This window comes from Schistocerca cancellata, chromosome 2 (assembly GCF_023864275.1).
Source record: "Schistocerca cancellata isolate TAMUIC-IGC-003103 chromosome 2, iqSchCanc2.1, whole genome shotgun sequence".
NCBI classification, from domain to species: Eukaryota; Metazoa; Arthropoda; class Insecta; order Orthoptera; family Acrididae; genus Schistocerca; species Schistocerca cancellata.
Genome location: NC_064627.1, coordinates 783,380,469 through 783,400,517, shown reverse-complemented (window position 1 = coordinate 783,400,517; position 20,049 = coordinate 783,380,469). Strand labels below are relative to the sequence as shown.

General features: G+C 37.0%; 1 protein-coding gene across 1 annotated transcript in view; it reads right to left on the bottom strand.

Annotated features, from left to right (window-relative positions):
* The window catches only part of LOC126158651 (guanylate cyclase 32E-like), a 660,283-nt gene that overhangs the window by 82,954 nt on the left and 557,280 nt on the right, over positions 1-20,049 (bottom strand). Inside the window, exon 21 of the mRNA XM_049916459.1 lies at positions 5,930-6,041. Within this exon, the coding sequence (XP_049772416.1) occupies positions 5,930-6,041 (112 nt within the window). The remainder of the gene's footprint in view (positions 1-5,929; positions 6,042-20,049) is intronic.

Genomic DNA, 20,049 nt, shown 5'->3' with positions numbered 1-20,049 from the left:
TGCATGCTGGACTTGGCAACAAAGACTTGTGAACTTCATAGGGAAAAAATATATTTTCATGCCACCAACATGGCATCAAGAAAAGTAAATCGACACAAACTGCTCCTTTTGCCTTTGTAGCCCTAACGGAAGTAGACCAAATATAATCTGAAAAGTACTTTGCCATTAAAAATCATTTGGTGTTATAGGTCACACCACTCTGTTGAGTAAACCGGAACATTTGGGAGTTAGGCGACCACCTATCAGTGAAAGAAACTTGTTTCTGTAGACCAGAAAACAGGTAACTGAGTAGTATAGCTCCGAGTTATTTTGAAGAACAAAATCTAAAACATAGTGTCCTACAAAGCTCCACCTTAGAAACTCTTCCTACTTTTTATAAATTATTTATATCCAGTCAGCTCCTATCATAAATATATTAAATTTACATATGGCAGCAATGTACTGATCAAATATAGATCTACTGAAGATTTCCAGAGTGAAATTCAGAAGTGCAGCTCACACACTAAAAAATACTTTTTTGCAAATAACCTTATATTAAATACACAAAAACTCTTTCAGTCTCTTGCTCAATACAGAACATCCACACAGTAGCGCCAACTATTTAGTAAAACACTTTAAAATGCACAACTCACAAAATATCTTTGAATATAGATTCAACATGATCTAAGATGCAACAAGCATGTACAACAAATAAGTAAATCAAATTTCATTTGCCGTTTCAGTGGGAAAAAAAAGAGGAAAGCATGCTTTACTCAAGAAGAGTCATTGCTGCAATATAGTATTATTTTCTGGGGACACTCAAGCACCAGTAAATTATAAGAGTCATGGAATCTGTAATGTCACAAATCTCTTGCTAACCTATTTTTAGTAAATTAAAAATTCTTTATTACAATGAAAGGCAGATAAATAAAACAGAAAATTTTGCTAGATTTTCAGTGACTCCTTTTTCAAACTGAGTAACACACATACACACCCACACACCCACATATAGCACCCAAATGGAATCAATAGCTCAGCTATACCCAGAAGCACACCATCAAAGAAAAATTTTGTTTCCTTCAATACAAGGAAAAAGCAGGATATGTTCATTCATCAGACACACCTAACACTGAGACAAAATGCATCTCTGGAAAAAAGAAAAAGGTTGTTTAATTACGAGTTACAAAAACAGATATAGAATAATATAAAACATCTGTCAAAAATTACTCTGCTGAAATGTTTCTATATTGTATAAGAATCACTTGCAACATGAAGGTAAAATTTAAACTTCACATGACTTAAGCTTAAACAGAAATAGAATATTTTAAAACAAAATAAAAATAGAAAAATATTTTGTTAATATAACAAATATGAAATTGCTGTGTGATGTTAATGTGTGAAATGTATTAACTGCACTGTTTAACTGTAACTTCATATGTTGCTGATAAATGTAGTGTATTATAATTTTTGTTTGCTTTCCCTCTTTGTTTGATCATATCATGCCATGTCACCACAGTAATCCACATCACATTTATCACCATATTATTTTGTATTATCCATAATATCTCAATGTTGACTTGTCCTATATTGTACTGTACCTCTTGTCTGCACATTATTTATGAAATAATAAAATACAGTTACAATGATCTTATCAGCCACACAAATGAAATATATTTTCACAATGCCTTCCAGACTTTATAATGTTTCCTGTACATACATACACACATTAATCCTTGTTCCATAGATAGTGAATATGACATTTCGTAATGATGTGGAATGTGTCACTTTAACACAAGTTGTCTTTACACAAAATAGTTTTTTCCCCAGCATAATTCACCCCTTTCTGTACCAAATCCAGAATAGTGAATATCATCCTTTCTTCTAGTGTTGTAGCTATGCACTTTACTGTTATTTTTGAATTGGGATGGGTTATTAATGCCAAATTACGTAAGTGAATATAAGTATTGTGAAGGTACTGTGAATATCCCGAGTTCCTTAAATAAATGTCTGCAAGGTGATCTTGGGTGGGCTCCAGCTATTATTCTGATTACATGTTTTTGTGCAATAAATATTTTCTCTCTTAATGACGAATTGCCCAAAATGTGATGCCATATGAAAGCAGTGAATAAAAATAAGTGTAGTAGGCTAATTTGCTGATACGTTTATCACCAAAATTTTCAATAACCCTAATAGCATAAGTAGCTGAACCTAACCGTTTCAGCAGATCATCGATGTGTTTCTTCCAATTCAATTTCTCATCAATGCACACACCCAGAAATGTTGAGTATTCTGCCTTAGCAACAGACTTCTGTTCATGATCTATATTTATCAATGGTGTTATGCCATTTGCTGTACAGAACTGTATAAACTGTATTTTCTCAAAATTAGTGAGAGTCCATTTGCAGATAACCACTTAATAATTTTCTGAAAGGCATTGTTTACAATTTCCTCAGCTGATTCATGCTTATTGGGTGTGATTACTATACTCGTATCACAAGCAAAAAGAACTAGCTTTGCATCTTCATAAATATAGAGTGGCAAGTTGTCAATATATATTAAGAACAATAAGGGACTCAGGACTGAACCCTGTGGGACACCATTCTTGATACCTCCCCAGTTAGAGGACTCTTTTGGTTTTTGCAGACTATCTGGACTGTTAATTTCAACCTTCTGCATTCTTCCAGTTAAGTATGAATTAAACCATTTGTGCACTGTTCCACTCATACCACAATACTTAAGCTTATCGATAAGAATTTCATCAAAAGCCTTTGAGAGATCACAAAATATCCCAGTGGGTGATGTTCAGTTATTTAATGCATTTAATATTTGATCAGTGAAAGTATATATAGCATTGTCTGTTGCAAAGCCTTTCTGAAAACCAAATTGACTTTTTGTTAGTACTTCATTTTTACAAATATGTGATGCTACTCTTGAATACATTACTTTTTCAAGAATTTTGGATAAAGCTATCAGAAGTGAGATTGGGTAGTAGTTGTTAGCACCAGATCTATCCCATTTTTATACAATGGTCTAACAATAGCATATTTGAGTCTATCTGGAAAAATACCCTGTTTCAGTGAGCTACTACATTTGTGGCTGAGAATCCTACTTATTTGTTGGGAACAAGCTTTTAGTACTCTGTGGGAAGTGCCATCAATTCCATGTGAGCTTTTACTTTTGAGTGAGTTCATTATTTTCCTAATTTCAGTAGGAGAGGTGGGTTGAATTTCAATTTTATCAAATTGTGTAGGTACTGCCTCTTCCATATACTGCCTTGCATTTTCTAATGAATAACTGGATCCTATTTTCTCTACAATACTTAAAAAATGTTTATTAAAATGTTTTCTACTTCTGGCTTCTTGTTAACAAACTTTTCATTGTGTTTGACAGAAATAAAGACTTCCTGTGCTCTCAGTTGCCTTGTTTCCCTTTTCAAATTATTCCAAATTGTTTTAATATTATTGTCAGATGTGCTAATCTCAGACATAATGCACTTACTTCTGGACTTTTTAATAACTTTTGTTAATATAGTGAAGTAGTTTTTATAATGTTTCAATGTTTTGGGATCATTATTCTTCCTAGCTATAAGATACATTTCCGTTTTCTGTTTACAAGGTATTTTTATCCCTTTAGTAAGCCATGGCTTTTTAGATGGTTTCTTACAATTATATTTCACTGTTTTCTTAGGGAAACTGTTTTCAAATATACTCACAAAGGTGTAATGAAATAGGTTAAATTTTATATTAGCATCATGTTCCCTGTACACCTTATCCCAGTCTAACTGTTGCAAGCTTTCCCTAAAATTTTGAATAGTTAAATCGTTAATGGGACTCACTATTTTGGAGGACTGTTTTGCATTGCTTTATGGAGCTATATCATATACTGTAAGTGCATCATGATTAGACAGACCATTCTTAGCAGGAAAAGTTTTTATTTGATTAAATTTATCTGTGTCTATGAAAATGTTAACTATCAGTGTGCTGCTTTTCAGTACCACCCAAGTAGGAAACTTAATAACTGATGTCAATTTGGAAAAAAAAAAAAAAAAAAAAAAAAAAAAAAAAAAAAAAAAAAAAAAAAAAGTAATACTTCAAAGGCAAGCTTTCAATCAGACTCTTTCAGGATATCTATGTTGAAATCCTCACAAACAATAATTTGCTTTCCTTTGTCTGACAGGTAGCACAACAAAGAATCCAAGTTTTTCAAAAATAGCTGAAAATTTTCAGTGGTGACCTATACACAGCTACAATTGTAAAAGTGCCATTATTTAGTTTATGCTCACGTGCACATGCTTCTATATGTTGCTCTACACAAAATTTTTTGGTTTCCGAATTTTTCACACTATGACTGATTTTAACATATATGGCAACTTCTCCTCCCTCCATAGTGTCTCTACTTACATGTGCTGAAAGGTTATATCCACCCACATTTACCATTTCCATACCTGTGACTATATGATGTTCAGACAGGCATAGTACCATCTATTTCACTCTCAGTTTCTAAATCTTCTAAACAAATGAGAAGCTCATCTTCTTTGTTTTTTAGTCCCCTGATATTCTGATGCAATATATTAACATTATTTTTCACTGTGCTTTTATGTGAATCTTGTGACATACTAACATTATTTTTCACTGTACTATTATGAGAATCTTGTGATATCTTCACAGCTCTAGTACCTGCCTGTCTGAACTTCTCATTAAGCTTAATTTCAATCAATCAAGTATTACCATGAGTTTCAGTGCCCCCTTAAAGATTTTGCTATCATTCCAAAAAGTTTAGCCTTCCCTTTCCTATTGAGATGCAGGCCATGTCTTGTGAATTCCCACCTACCAATACCATCAACAGGAAACAAACCTATACCTGACAGTGTAGCCACCCGAAGCAACTGGTCGAGCTCCCTATTGACCCTCCTGACAAAGGTGCTCAGTTGGGGCCGGTCATACCGCATGAAAGCAGGAACCAAGCCAACATTTGTATGGTTTGTTGCAGATGCTATTTTTACAAGGTCACACTCAATATTGTAGCTCTGATCCCTATCAATACTGTTTCCTGCTCCACCTACTACCACAATATGATCCTGCTTTGTGAAACCGTTGCACAATGATCCTACATCCTCTATCACTTGGCTAAGACATGCACTGAGCATTTTTACAAGGTCACACTCAATATTGTAGCTCTGATCCCTATCAATACTGTTTCCTGCTCCACCTACTACCACAATATGATCCTGCTTTGTGAAACCGTTGCACAATGATCCTACATCCTCTATCACTTAGCTAAGACATGCACTGAGCTTGAAAATACTTATGACTTGGTACCTGTCATCTAATTTTTCGTGCAAGATCTGATCCACACCTCTTCCATGGCTATTACCTAACACTATACTAATGTTAAACTCAAGAAAGCTGATTTGCATCTTGTAAATTTCAAAATATTTGAGAAGTGAAAGTTAAAAGTTCTACAACATTCAGCTCAATTTGTCACGCAAATAATTATGAGCATATACACAGTTAAAATAGTTCCATAAATTAGTAATATTTATTACCAGACACACAGATGCAACTTGTACTGATGTTCAGAGCCTAAGGAATTATCAGCTATTAGTATTTTAGTTACGTATTTGCAGAACAGCTTTTCTCTTACATGCCTATTGCATTTGCTGTTTATTGTTTCATGTAGAATGTTATTATTGCCTTTTTTATATTTACTAGTTGAAGTTACACTTGATGTTTGTCTCTTCTGACCTTATCTTTCCAATATTTTCACAACATGCTGTCAGAGCATAAAATTATTTGGGAAAGAATAACTAGAACTTACATATGTATTTTTGAATCCTGCCATTTATTACCAGACACACAGATGTAAGTGGTAGTGACATTCAGAGCCCAAGATACTACTACAAGCTTTTAATATTTTAGTTACCTATTTGCTGAATAGCTTAACAACTTACTGTCTGAACTGATGCTGCTGTATGAGGAACCATGTGTTTCATCAAGTATATGTGACATTTGCCATGCAGGTTCCTTGCCAAGCAACCAGTATGTCCTCATCTCTCCTTTTCCCTTGAAACAAGCAGAAACTCATTTTAAAGTGCAAATAAGCATTATGATAATGAATGAATGATGTAAAAATGTGCCAGCCCTTAGGAATAGTTTCAAGAATGGACTTTTGTAAGTACAGTTTACAGGTGCAAACTGCTCTTACAGTGTGAATAAACATTGTGATAAAGAAGGAGTGATACAAAATATGCCAGCACTTAAGAGTTGTTTCATGAATGGACTTATACAATGAGTACAGCTTATAAGCATATACCACAGCTGCAGCTATATACATTCAGTCTAGGTAATGGCAATTGGCGTGATTACTTTTCTGGCTATTTTTCTTAAAACTACAGGTTATTATCAAAAGTTAGAAGATTAGTGGAGATTTTTCCATTATTATTAAGTAATTTAATAAATAAAATTTTCCTTCCAATACAGTAATAACTTAGTGTGTCTCAGTGGTCTGGTACAAGTCTTACAATTGGATGCCACTTTGGTGACTTGCATGCCCCTAAAATATGCCAGTTACCTAACCAGGACAGAGGACCTACAGTTTACTGTGGACTCTGAACCACGTGTAATTCCTGGCAACTCCTCACATTGTTGAGGGGTGGAGGCTAGGTTAAAACAAAAACTGAAAAATCCTTGGTCTGACTGGAATTCAATCATGTGACCTCTTGGTTTCCAGGCAAGCACTTTACTGCTAGACCACCAGGTGTAACTGCCTTCCAATGATTCCATATCCTTGAACAAAAATTACTGAAGATTAATTTTATTTCTTATACTACTTCATAATATAAGGAATTCACATACCCTCTATTATCTTAATTAAATATGGACCAATATTTTTTTAAAAAAAGAAAAAAATCATGCCCAGCAGTAAATCAACTAGAACTGCACAATTTTCTCATGTGCAAATAATCTGTTGCAAAAATAATCTTGGAGCAGTTTAATAACCAGCAGAGGCATGTCATTTCAACAGATGAATGTTGATTGTGCAATGATTTATTAGACTTAATGACAGCACGAGCAGCAGCACACTGCAGTGTGGTCTCAGCACTCTGAGACTGCAGATGTGTGTGCAAGTTGCATTTATGTGAGTGTGTGTGTGTGCGCGTGTGTATGTGTGTCTACTGCTGACAAAGGTCTTAATGGCCAAAAGCTTTAATTGTGTGAATCTTTTTATTTTGCCTATCGTGACTCAGCATCTACGCTATATGGTGAGTAGCAACTTTCCTTCTCTGGTATTGTTACACTCCAACCTGGATTTTCCATTGTTTGATCTTTTCTGTTTTGTATAGTTTGTCTCCAATAAAATAGTTTAAATTCAATTTATGTGAGATGAATTTCTGTATTTTAAAGTTTTAATTCCAGTTCTACACTTCTCCATTATGTTAGTGTGCCCCCCCCCCCCCTCCCCCACCACCTCACACACACGCACATTTCCATCCACTACCAAAATTGATGATTCCTTCATGCCTTGGGATGTATCCTACCAGCCATTCTTTTCTGTTAGTCAAATTGTGGTGTAAATTTGTTTTTCCCCAATTTGATTTAGTTGCTCTATCTACCCATTTAATCGTCAGCACTCTTCTGTAGCACCACATCTTGAAAGCATCTATTCTCTTCTTGTCTGAAATAGTTTTTAACATTATAAACATAATTGAATGTTATATTTTTGCTTGTATGTTTTAACAAATACAAAAAACTTATATAGAAGCCTTATCTTGCATTACTTCTGGTATTTATGGATGACAGTTTCACATATACTCTATGCAGGATGTCAAGAATCTTGGTCCAAGTACCTCTCTATGTGACTCATCTCTGAATTTTGAAACAAAACAAAAACAAACATTAATTTAAAAATGATCCATTATATTTTGGTACTGCAGTAGTGAAAATCATATCATACTATCAAAATGTTTCTCCACTTGCCATTAGCAACAAGACTTCTGAGAAAGTATTTAACATGCCTACATTGAAAGATGGGCAGCACAATTTAAGTTTATAACAGAAACCACTTCCATCGAAGTCAAATGGTAAAGTATTAGTACTATGTTTTCTGCACAGATAACCTTTAAACTCTGTTAAAATATGGGTCTCTACAATCATGTTGACATATTTGGATGCAAACTGACAGTTCACTAACAAACCATTTGCCTGCTGTGAAATGTTATTCAAATCAGGAGTGACCAAATCAGTGGGTTAGATGTGATACTTCCACTTTGTGGCTGGCAAAGTCTTCTGATTTGAATCCCATGGGTTTCCTTCTATGAGGTAACCTAAAAACTTGAAACAACCATATGTCATGTGTGAACTGACAGTTCGCCTTCATGCAGTTATGGCTTCTGTTTATGCTGAAATGTTGCAAAATGTTCACACTCATGTGATTCAGCAGCCAGAAACATGTAATGTCACCAAGGAAAACAGTTTTAAACACTGGTTGAAAATTAACGCAAATATATCATGTTTTTCTTTTCCTTTCTTTTTCTTCCTTTTAAATTCATAATGAGCTATGTTGAGTGTTGTGCTTCTATCTGTATTGTACTCTGTAACAGAACATAGATTTACACATCACAAATAAAATGTGATGTACTGCTTGCTAAATTACTACAGAAAAATCTTTCTTACGTATTACTGCCAAATCTCACAATGAAAAACATTTTAAAAATCTGTATTCGAACTGAAAGGGATTGAACTCAAACAATTTGAAAGCTGCTACTACAATGTTACCAATCAGCTACAACAGTGAGTCCCTGAGAGCATTTGTGACAACCAAGATAAAAGCAAATCATACTCTCCACCAAGCAGTAGTAGTCATTTGCATACTTTATAAGTTCTTTTCTTCAAAATGGTTGACTGTACAAAATTTTGACACAGAGTGTCTTCATTTTATAATATACAACTACACTGCAGGGTGAAGAGTTTTGATGTAAATTTCTGGAAACTGTGTTTAATTTTTTATTTGTTAATTGCAAATGGCTATAATTGTTCTCAGGACTAATTTCAAACATTTTCTCCTAAGTTCTGCAATTCACTGCAGAAGATTGAAGCATATCTGCACTCAAGGCAAATAATTTTTTTTCTGTATCTCCTAGTAATTTCCAACAGGCAATTCTCCACTGTTCACTGAACAAGGCTGCTACATTAAAATTACATGTCTCACTCATCTGGTAATATATAGGGATTGCAAACTTCCTTTTCTCACATCTTCCCCAGAAGCCTATTTAGTTTACTAAAAGTTCTCCAAGCCATTTGTAGTCTTCTGTTTATTTCTTCTCCCATCCATCCAGTAAGCTGCAATTGTACAAATACAAAAACTCTTGAATTTATTATATCAATTAATTGTCAATTTGTACTGTTTCCTATTTCATTTGGTCATTGTACATGGTTATAACAGTTTTTCAGGTCTGATTTTAAACTTGCTCTTTTAGGTTCTTCCATTCATTGCTGAGGGCTGAAGTGTATTTGCAGGTAAACAGTGCAATGCCATCAGCAAAACAAAAGTGTAACCTCTCAAGGTATTTGTTAATGGTGTGGCTTTGAGATATGCAAAATATTACAACAACTGATCTTGTCAACTTCTTAAGATACTATGAGTCACTTGTTACATGTAACGTTTGGTCAGACTGCAACCAGACTATGTTCCATTAACACATACTCCTTCTTTATCTTCACAGAACATGGCAATTCACAAATTAAAACTAATAGTTTTTCAGGAAACTTCACAAGTACCAACAGTTATAAACTCTGTGGTCACAACTCTCCCTCTGAAATAATCTTAATTTCTCAGTTTGCGAACACCAGGCTCCGCAAATGCGGCATCTATCCTGCTTGATGCAGAGAAAGCTGGAATCTCCCATCTTCTCTAGTTACCACCCCTACTACACTTACTATTTTTTTCTTCTATCTTCTGTCTCTAAGTGATATTTAGTTCTGATTTTATGTAACATGCATATCTGATGCTGGCATAAATCTATCTATTTCTTATTTAGATTAGATTTCATTCTCAGATTATCTGATTGCAAAAATATAATTAGTTTTGTTTTAAAACATATTTACTAACAATTATGCATAATTAAAATTTATATTACAATATGTAAAGCTGAAAACATTTTGAGTTAATAGACAGAGTTGATAATGAAGACACTACTCATTATAAGGATTGGCATTTTGTATTTTCAGTAACAAAGCTAAAACTCTGTAAAGTTAAGTAACTTAAATAGTTTTTAAGTTCAGATATAGTCACATTTTCCCTTTGTGCTTTATAGGCTCCAACAGTTGCCATTATACTTCTGTTACCCTAATTTTTATGTACAACATGGAACATGTCAATTAATTAAGCCATTAATTGAGTTTTGCATAATTTATCTTAATTTTCAATATGGCATTTGTACTCATAAATATGAACTTATAAATATGATATCACAGCATGTGCGTATGTAATAGTTTCATCAACTTCTCTAATTTCCTAGATCACCACATATTTCATAAACAAATTTAATGTAAAAAAACCACCAAGCACCAAAATCAAACAGCAATTTTCAAATGATTATGTACTTTCTGAAATTACAGCAAGCTTGTGATAATCATGTTCATGATCAACATGCATGGATAATACAAGCATTTTAACAACTATATGGATTTTACCATCTGTGTACATTTTATCAACTTTTTGAATTTTACGAACTGGATTTTTATCAATGTGGATGCCTTTTACACTTTGACTTCATGTAATGTAACATGGCAATTTTATAACAAGTTCCATATAATCAGATGATGGCAGCATAAGACTGCAGAAACTAGTCATCTTGGAACAATGACAGTGTCCAAACTATGATCACGGTGTAAGAAGTGTGTTCATTTTAAAACATACAGATCATCCCACAGCACAGCACGTGTACTTTACAGAATCTATCCATTGCTGTTGATACTGTTTCTTTGAAATTAAGTTGCATCTGGTCTGTGTTTGCATAGCTAGTTCAGAAGGAATGGAGGCTGTCTCTTTAGAAGGCATCAAGTGAATAAACAGATGTATTTTACATTTATTTTTGTGCATTTTGGTATTATTCTAGTAACCTGAATTAAGCGAGACAGGAGCGCACAGGCTGATGGGCTGACAGCATCAACAGGGAATTGCTGGTACAACGCAGACACACACAACAGGGGCGACTGACAGCACAGACCACATGACAAAATACCAAGTCCAGATAGAAAAACCAAATCAGATACCAAGATGTAGCAAATATCAGCAACCGGAACAACAATGAGATGACAATGATCATGAAAGATGTCAGAACACAACTGCAGTCTCAGCCCCTGTGCTGCTGGCTTTATTGGGCCACAGTGAGTGCCGATAGGCTGCTGCGACATGTGTGGCCCCCTCATAGTGCTGTGGTGGAGGTAGCTGCACTCACAGATTGTGACAGTGTCACCTAGCAGCTGTCATCTACATCCATGTCTTTTGGCGGGCTGTCCAAATTGTCGAACTGGGATACCAGAGTTATAGTATTCAGCCTCGCTACAACAACCTTGTGGTCATTAATCCCTGTACCCATACAATAGTTGCCACCTGCTCAAGATTATTTGTTGCTAAGAGATCGAGTATGTCTTACATATAATTGTAGTGCTTCAAGAATTTCTGCGTAAATTCTAGAACCACTTGGCCTTCCTCCTTCTTGAACACATGATATTTGAAACAGAAGTGTGAGAGAGATGAATCCGACATACTGCACATTGCATGTCTGTGTATGTAGGTCTAAGAACGGTCACGAGCAAAATGTGGATGCGGCGGCTGAACGGCGGCTGACAAGTACCTGCTGTACAATCCATAGAGCTTCAGTGTATGTGTAGAGAAGAACAAGGAGTGTTTATGTATTACTCTTGCATTTAGTGACCATGATGATTGTTAAGGACAAATGAAGAAATGAGATTAGAGTTTTAAGTAATTCATGTGTTGGACTTGCTAGAAGCAAGACATGTTCATAAATTATGTGACTTTCTTAAACCAACTCGCTTATGAATGTTAATTTAATGCATTTCTAAAGCTCGAAATACAAGTGAAATATGAGATTGTCGGGTACAGCTAAACTGGTGGCTGTCCGACCTTTGCTTAACGTGATTCGGAAGAATGAAGACCTTCAGTTGAGTAACAATAACTTTATTGCGAACGCGTATCTTGCGACGCCCGGCATGTATGGACAGATCGGAGCTATAAAATTTGCTTCCGGCCTAAGCAGAGTATCCTTAATCCTCGGAAAACTTCCGTAATCAGGAGAGGAAACAGTACTCGTCCACACAAGTCAGGAGGCAAGGAACTACTATTCACTCAATAAAACAAGGAATAATAACAATAAACCGAACGTATATAAAAGATAGAAAACACAGCGCCTCTAGAGGCTGGGCGCGGAACTACACCAACGTCGCGTAGAGTAATTTCTACAGCACCACTGCACTGACACACGCGCACAGCACACACACACACGGCGAGCTTGAATTAGCGCGCTGCAGCGTCGCTACATCAGCCCCCCGGGCGGAAGCGGAGCGTCGGCGTCGAGATACCGCGCCGGAAAGTGCACCCGACGTCCAGAACGGTCGTCCTCGTCGGAGGAGGAGGAACAACGTCAGGAGGTGGATGTTGTGCTGCGTTGGGCGGCGGATGTTGAAGAGCCGGCGCCGGAGATGTGGCGTCAGTGTCTGGAACAGCGGTAGGTGAATGCCTGCGACGAGGTGCCGCTAGTGGGGTGTCAGGAAAAACATACGCAGGTTTAACCCGATTCAACGCGACATTCGTAGCTTTGCCGTTCACTAGGATATCCATGGTGTGGGCACCGCGCCGTAGCACTTCATATGGACCAGAATAAGGAGCTTGTAGAGGCGGTTTGACGCCCTCAGTGCGGAGCATGACGTGACGACATTGTTCCAGGTCCTGGTGCACGAAAGTGGGCGGCTTGCCATGACGTGTGGCTTTCGGAGGGCGAATCTTTGATACATGGTCCCTCAATCGTCGCAAGAAATCCGGCTGGCCAGTAGACACTGTCTCTGTGGCATCAGCGTCTACAAAGTCACCAGGAAGGCGCAGTGTTTCTCCATAAACCAGTTCTGCCGCTGACGACCCCAGGTCTGGTTTGAAAGTCGTCCGTAAGCCTAACAAGACCACCGGTAGTGCGGTTGTCCAGGTTTCTTCGTGGCACATCAGCGCGGCCTTCAAACAACGGTGCCAGCGTTCGATCATTCCGTTGCTTGCTGGGTGATAACTTGTGGTCTTATGGTGGGTGTAACCACAAAACTTGGCCAGCTGTGAGAACAGGTCTGATTCAAATTGCCGTCCGCGGTCAGTGGTAATATGTAGTGGGCATCCAAATCTTGCCAACCAAGTCATTGCAAAAGCGGAAGCTAATGTGTCTGCTGTGATATTATCCACCGGCACTGCTTCCGGCCAACGTGTCGGGGTCACCACTTGTCGGGTACAGCTAAACTGGTGGCTGTCCGACCTTTGCTTAACGTGATTCGGAAGAATGAAGACCTTCAGTTGAGTAACAATAACTTTATTGCGAACGCGTATCTTGCGACGCCCGGCATGTATGGACAGATCGGAGCTATAAAATTTGCTTCCGGCCTAAGCAGAGTATCCTTAATCCTCGGAAAACTTCCGTAATCAGGAGAGGAAACAGTACTCGTCCACACAAGTCAGGAGGCAAGGAACTACTATTCACTCAATAAAACAAGGAATAATAACAATAAACCGAACGTATATAAAAGATAGAAAACACAGCGCCTCTAGAGGCTGGGCGCGGAACTACACCAACGTCGCGTAGAGTAATTTCTACAGCACCACTGCACTGACACACGCGCACAGCACACACACACACGGCGAGCTTGAATTAGCGCGCTGCAGCGTCGCTACAAGATGAAAGAGATATTTACATGTGAAATGCAAGAATGTTATTCTGCACAGTCCAATACATTTTTAATTGGTGAAAACATAAAGTTTGTATATTTACTCCACACATTCTATCATCTAAAGCATTAGAGAAAAAACAAGGATTTTGAGAAGAAATTGATGAAGAAGATATGATGTGTTGCCATAGCAACAAGATATAACAAGACAAGAGAACTGTTTCATGTAATTGGTTTAAGTCCAAAAATCAAATGGAAAATTTTTTGGATGCAACAAAAGGGAAGACATAAGGAAGTAATAACATTAAAAGAATGGAAAGAAGACCTTGACGTATTAGACTAAGAAGAAATATGATGAGAATAATTCAACTAAGCAGATTCAGTGCAGTGAGTATTCAACTCTCACACACATCATGGCAACGCAACACGGAAACATCATCCGATGCCATCGGCACCAGTTGCAGTTCTCCGGTGCTGACCTACTTCCTTAACTGCCTACCGACACTGACGTCGACACCAACGTCTGACACTGCTGGCTTGCTGTTCACCGGTGCTGACTTGCCATCACATCCGTTTACCTATGTTGCAAGAAGTCTACACCGGGTGAGCGCAAAATAGAATTTTAGTACCTTAGCAAGAAGGGATACAAACAGTAGAGTGACTTTTACTGGTGTAGTTATTATACTTAGAGTTAATTCTTTAAATGTTTATTAGATCTAAAACTAATAGGAATACAAATAATACACAGAGAATTGGGACACTTCAGAACCAGCCATGGCTATGAAAGTGAGTAAGGATGTGCCAGACTGGTCTGAATTAGTAAATTTAATCAAAGCCCAAAGTGCAGATTTGGGGCTTTAAGACAGGAACTAAATGCAGCTTTAAATGCTCAAAGTCTTAAGTCAGATTCAGTGAATACTCAATTAATAAATAAATTGGATGTTCAGAATGAAACTTTAGGATTGTTAAGTACTATGGTAGATTCACAAACTAAAGACTTTAGTAATTTATGTGAAGGTATGGGAAATTTGAAGACTGAATTCGATGCTTTGACTGTCAAAGTAGAAAATCTCAAGGCAGATTTGAAAGGTGAACTAACTAGTTCTTTAAGTAGTCACATAAATCAACTGTTCACTGACTTTAATCAGAGACAGAATGATCAACTTCAGGATTTGACAAAGAAGTTAGAATTTGATATTGAAGATAACTGTAATAATGTAGAATCTGAACTCAATGAGAAGTTAGGATCATTTCAAAATGTGTTTAACGTAACATTTGATGCTGTAAGGCAGAGATTGCATAATTTGAAAGAAACTGATGAAAAGCACGATAAGTTAATACCAATAGTCCAACCGCAAATTGCAGGCGTTAACACTCAAATAGATAATGTAGAAAGAAACTAAAGAAGAAAATAGCATCCTTAGTCTGGACGAACAGGTAGAAGAGATGATAAACCAAAAAGTTGCTGCGAGAGTAACCTCTGACAACATATCTCACATTTTTTCTTTGGAACTTAGTAATACGAAGAGAGGTATGGGTGAACTATGGAAAATATTCAAACTTATCCGAGATAAAGTAGATAATAGGGTAACTTCTCCTAATGTGGTATTGACTACTGAGGTAATGACGGATTTACAATGGGGAGCCAATTCAGGGTTATCTAGCAATTCCTACTCACTTTCTGAAAAGATTTAACCAAGCTTTGCCAAAGAACTGGGAAGATTCAAAAAAGATTGAATTTGCTGATGGGTACCTTTTAGGGGAAGCCTCAGAGTGGGGTACTGTAAATATCGAGAACTTTTCTTCTTGGGGAGACTTCCAGAAGAAATTTAAGGAAAAATACTGGTCCATTACTGCACAGGAAAAACTATCAGGTTTGTGGGACCCGAAGTATTACAATAATTCGTGGGGAACAATGGGAAAGTATTTCCACTGGCATTTAACATGGGCGAAGTACTTAGATAAGCCAACAGAAGAAGAGGGGTTAGTGAGAAATTTAATAAGACGATTACCCATTTACACAATGAAAGATATATTATGTAGTGGATGGAAAACAATAGAAGAATTTTACTCCTTTGTGGACCCACTTGATGCCTTACACAAAAACCACAATGAGAGCATACACCAAAGTGAAAATCAGAATTACAAAAGGAATAGTAATAATAATTTTAAAAGACATGAGGCCAACTTAGCTAGAGTACGCCAGTGCAACAGAAATAATGGCAATGATAAGTATCAGAAGAAGCATCCACCTTTGAATTTAGGTCCAGTAACTTCGCAGGAATTTGTGCCAAGTAATAATAGAGCACACAGTGGTAACATAGTACCTTGATTTGGTAACCAACCAGTAATTACTAATAATGAGGGAAACGCAGTGTGATCTGTATCCAGGGCCAGGGCCTAGGTCGTAGAGATACACTAGGAGGCCTGGTTCATAACAAATGCCTGGTTCATAACAAATATGTTAAGTTCACTCATATAATACCTACAAAAGAATGGCTGTTACTGGAAGAGCCAAGTGAGACTACCAATAATACACAACCAGTAATTGCGGGAACTGTGAAGACTTCTGAAGTTAACATATTTATAGACTCAGGGAGTGAGGTGTCACTCATTTCTAGCGTGTTCTTTAACACATTACAGACTAAACATTACTTACCATTTTTACCAGTAACTGGAGTTTACATAGTTGGTATAACCAGAACGAAAAGTAAGGTTGTGAAACATGAAACCCAGGTGAACTGCCACATCATAAATATCAGATTTCATCAAAAACTTTTAATAGTAGAAAATATTAATAGGAATGTTTCATTTGACCTAGATTGGTTATTTGAATTTAACATCATATTTAATTTAGAGGAAAATCTTCTTTGCTTTGGCAAAGATGACAACAGATGTTGTCTACATCTACATATATACTCCACTAGCCACCAAGCGGTGTGTGGCAGAGGGCACAATTTCCGCCAAAGTCATATATCCCCCCCTCTGATCCACTTGTGGACCGTGCAAGGGAAAAATGATTGACAGAACGCCTCAGTATTAGCTCTAATTTTTCTTATCTTTGAATGGTGATCATTGCACAATTTGAAAGTTGGTGGTAATAATATATGCTCTACATCCTCGGCGAAGATCGGATTTCGGAATGTAGTGAGCAGCCCCTTCCATTTAGTGCATCGTCTATCTGCAAGTGTGTCCCACTTCAAACTTTCTATGAGATTTGTAATGCTCTCACGATGGCTAAATGTACCAGTCACAAATCTTGCTGCTCTTCTTTGGACCTTCTCAATCTCTTGAATCAGACCCAACTGGTAAGGGTCCCACACAGACGAACAATACTCTAATACTGGATGAACTAACGTATTGTAAGCAATTTCCTTTGTTGAAGGACAGCATCGCTTCAGGATTCTACCAACTAACCGCAATATATAGTTTGCCTTGCCCATTGCTTTTGTAATCTGATCATTCCATTTGAGATCATTTTGAATAGTCACACCCAGATACTTGACGGATGTTACCACTTCCAAAGACTGGACATTTATTTTGTACTCCTACATTAATGGGGTTTTTTGTCTTGGTATACGCAGTAGGTTACACTTACTAATATTGAGAGATAACTGCCAGTCATTACACCACACATTTATTTTCTGCAAATCCTCATTGATTTGTTCACAACTTTTGTGTGATACTACTTTCCTGTAGACTACAGCATCATCGGCAAACAGTCTAATGTCACTGTCAATACCATCAACCAAATTGTTTATGTAAATTGTAAAAAGCAGCAGACTATTGTGCTGCCATGGGGCACACCTGAAGTCACACTTGTTTCTGCTGAAGTCACCCCGTTCTCTCTGTCTGTTAGAAAACTTTCTATCCAACCGCATATGTATCAGACAGACCATAAGTGAGCACTTTTTGAAGCAAGCAACAGTGTGGAACTGAGTTGAACGCATTTCGAAAGTCGAGAAATATGGCTACAACCTGGGAGCTGGTATCTAGAGCCTGTTGTATGTCACGCACAAAGAGGGCCAACTGTGTCTCGCATGACTGCTGTTTCCTAAGACTGTGCTGGTTTCTGCAGATGAGCTTTTCAGAGTCTAGAAAGGTCATTATGTCTGAACACAAAATATGTTCCATGATTCTACAACAAATTGATCTCAGTGAAATTGGCCATGTGCATCCGATTTTCTACCCTCTTTATAGATTACTATGACCTGAGCCTTCTTCCAGTCCCATGGAACTTTCTCCTGTTCCAATAATCTCTGATAGATAAGAATGGTGTTATTTTTGTAGCATAGCCAACATATAATCTTACGGGGATACTGTCTGGGCCAGAAGCCTTCCTGGTGTCTAAGCGTCTTAACTGTTTTACAATCGCAGATACACTAAACACTATGTTAGCCATCCTTGCGTTTGTTCGATAATTGAAAGGGGGAATGGTGCTGCAGTCTTCTATTGTAAATGACTTTTTGAAAGCTAGGTTTAGAATTTCAGCCATCTGTTTACCATCATCCATTACATTACCCGTACTGTCAGCAAGAGAAGGTAATGAACTATTTGTTGCGTTCACTGATTTTACGTACGACCAAAATTTTTTGGGGTTATTTTTAGAATCTGCAGATAAAATATGACTTTCAAATTTGTTAAAAGAATCTCTCATTGACCTTTTGACAGCTGCTTTCATTTCGCATAATTTCTGTCTGTCAGTGGGGCAGTGACTACGTTTAAAATGACTGTGCAAAATTCTCTGCCTTCTCAGCAACTTCCTAATGCCAAGATATCTAATATGTTCCCATCTCAAGTTGATTTTCTAACCAATTGCTCAAGGTTGTATGTTGAGAGCACTCCTAGAATAACTTCACACGAGTCTTCACTTCTGCCCCCTGTGATAAATGTGTAACTGCTAGATTAAAGTCTCCACCTATAGCTAACGGATAATTTGGATATTTATTTCCTATGTAGTCAAGACTTTCCCTGAAATGTTCTGCGATGTTTGTTGCAGATGCCAGTGGTCTATAAAAACATCCTCATACAATGGTCAATCCCTGTCTGATTGACAGTTTTATCCAGACTATTTCACAGTCCGACCCAGTATCGATCTCAACTGCATTTAAACAACTTTTAACTGCAATGAACACACCACCTCCCATATGTTTGTAACCGATAATTACATTGCAAGACAAACAACTGAATGTTAATGTTTATGATTAACTGCTGCAGCATGATTGTCACTAGAGATCGATAATGTAAATCACATATCACATCAAGCTGACATGGAAAACAAAGTAAATGAATCTCTAATATTAACCAGTGAACAAAAACTAGATTTACATAAAATTCTAATGGAATGTGAAGTAGTATTTTCTGACTGTCTTGGTAATATCAGTGATTACATATGTAAGTTTAAAATCAAAGGTGACACTTCATTTTTCTGTAAGCCATATCTAATACCGGTGAGTTCGAAAGATGCAGTTACGGAGGAAATTGACAAAATGATTGGCAGCAGTATAATAGAACATAGTTCTAACGTCATGAATAACCCTTTAGTACTGGTAAAAAAGATTACAGGAGGTGTGCGATTAGTGCTAGACACACGGACACTGAATAAGCATATAGAGACAGAGCGAGACAGACCAATTAACATTATTGAATTATTATCCAGATTTGAAAAGGCAAGGTTTTTTAGCACGATGGAACTGACAGTGGGATATTGGCAAATCAGGTTACATCCTTAATCAAAGAAGAATACAGTATTTCTGTTTGATGGTAAATTGTATCATTTCAATGTGTTACCGTTTGGACTAAATATCTCAGTATCCGCATTTATACATGCTCTGGATGAGGATTTAGGAAGAGATTTATTGAAGGATTTAATAATATATGTAGATGATATCCTCATAATCTCAGCTACCTGGGAAGGACATGGTCTAATCTTGAGTAAGACACTGAAAAAATTTAAAGAAAAAGGTATTACAGTGAAATTGGCTAAACCGCACTTAGCGCGACAAGAGCTTAAGTTTTTAGGAAATATTGTAGGGGCACAGGGGATTAGACCAGATTGGAGTGCATAAAAGCTATTAAGGAATGTCCACCCCTAGAAACATAAGACAACTGAACTGATTTATAGGTATGG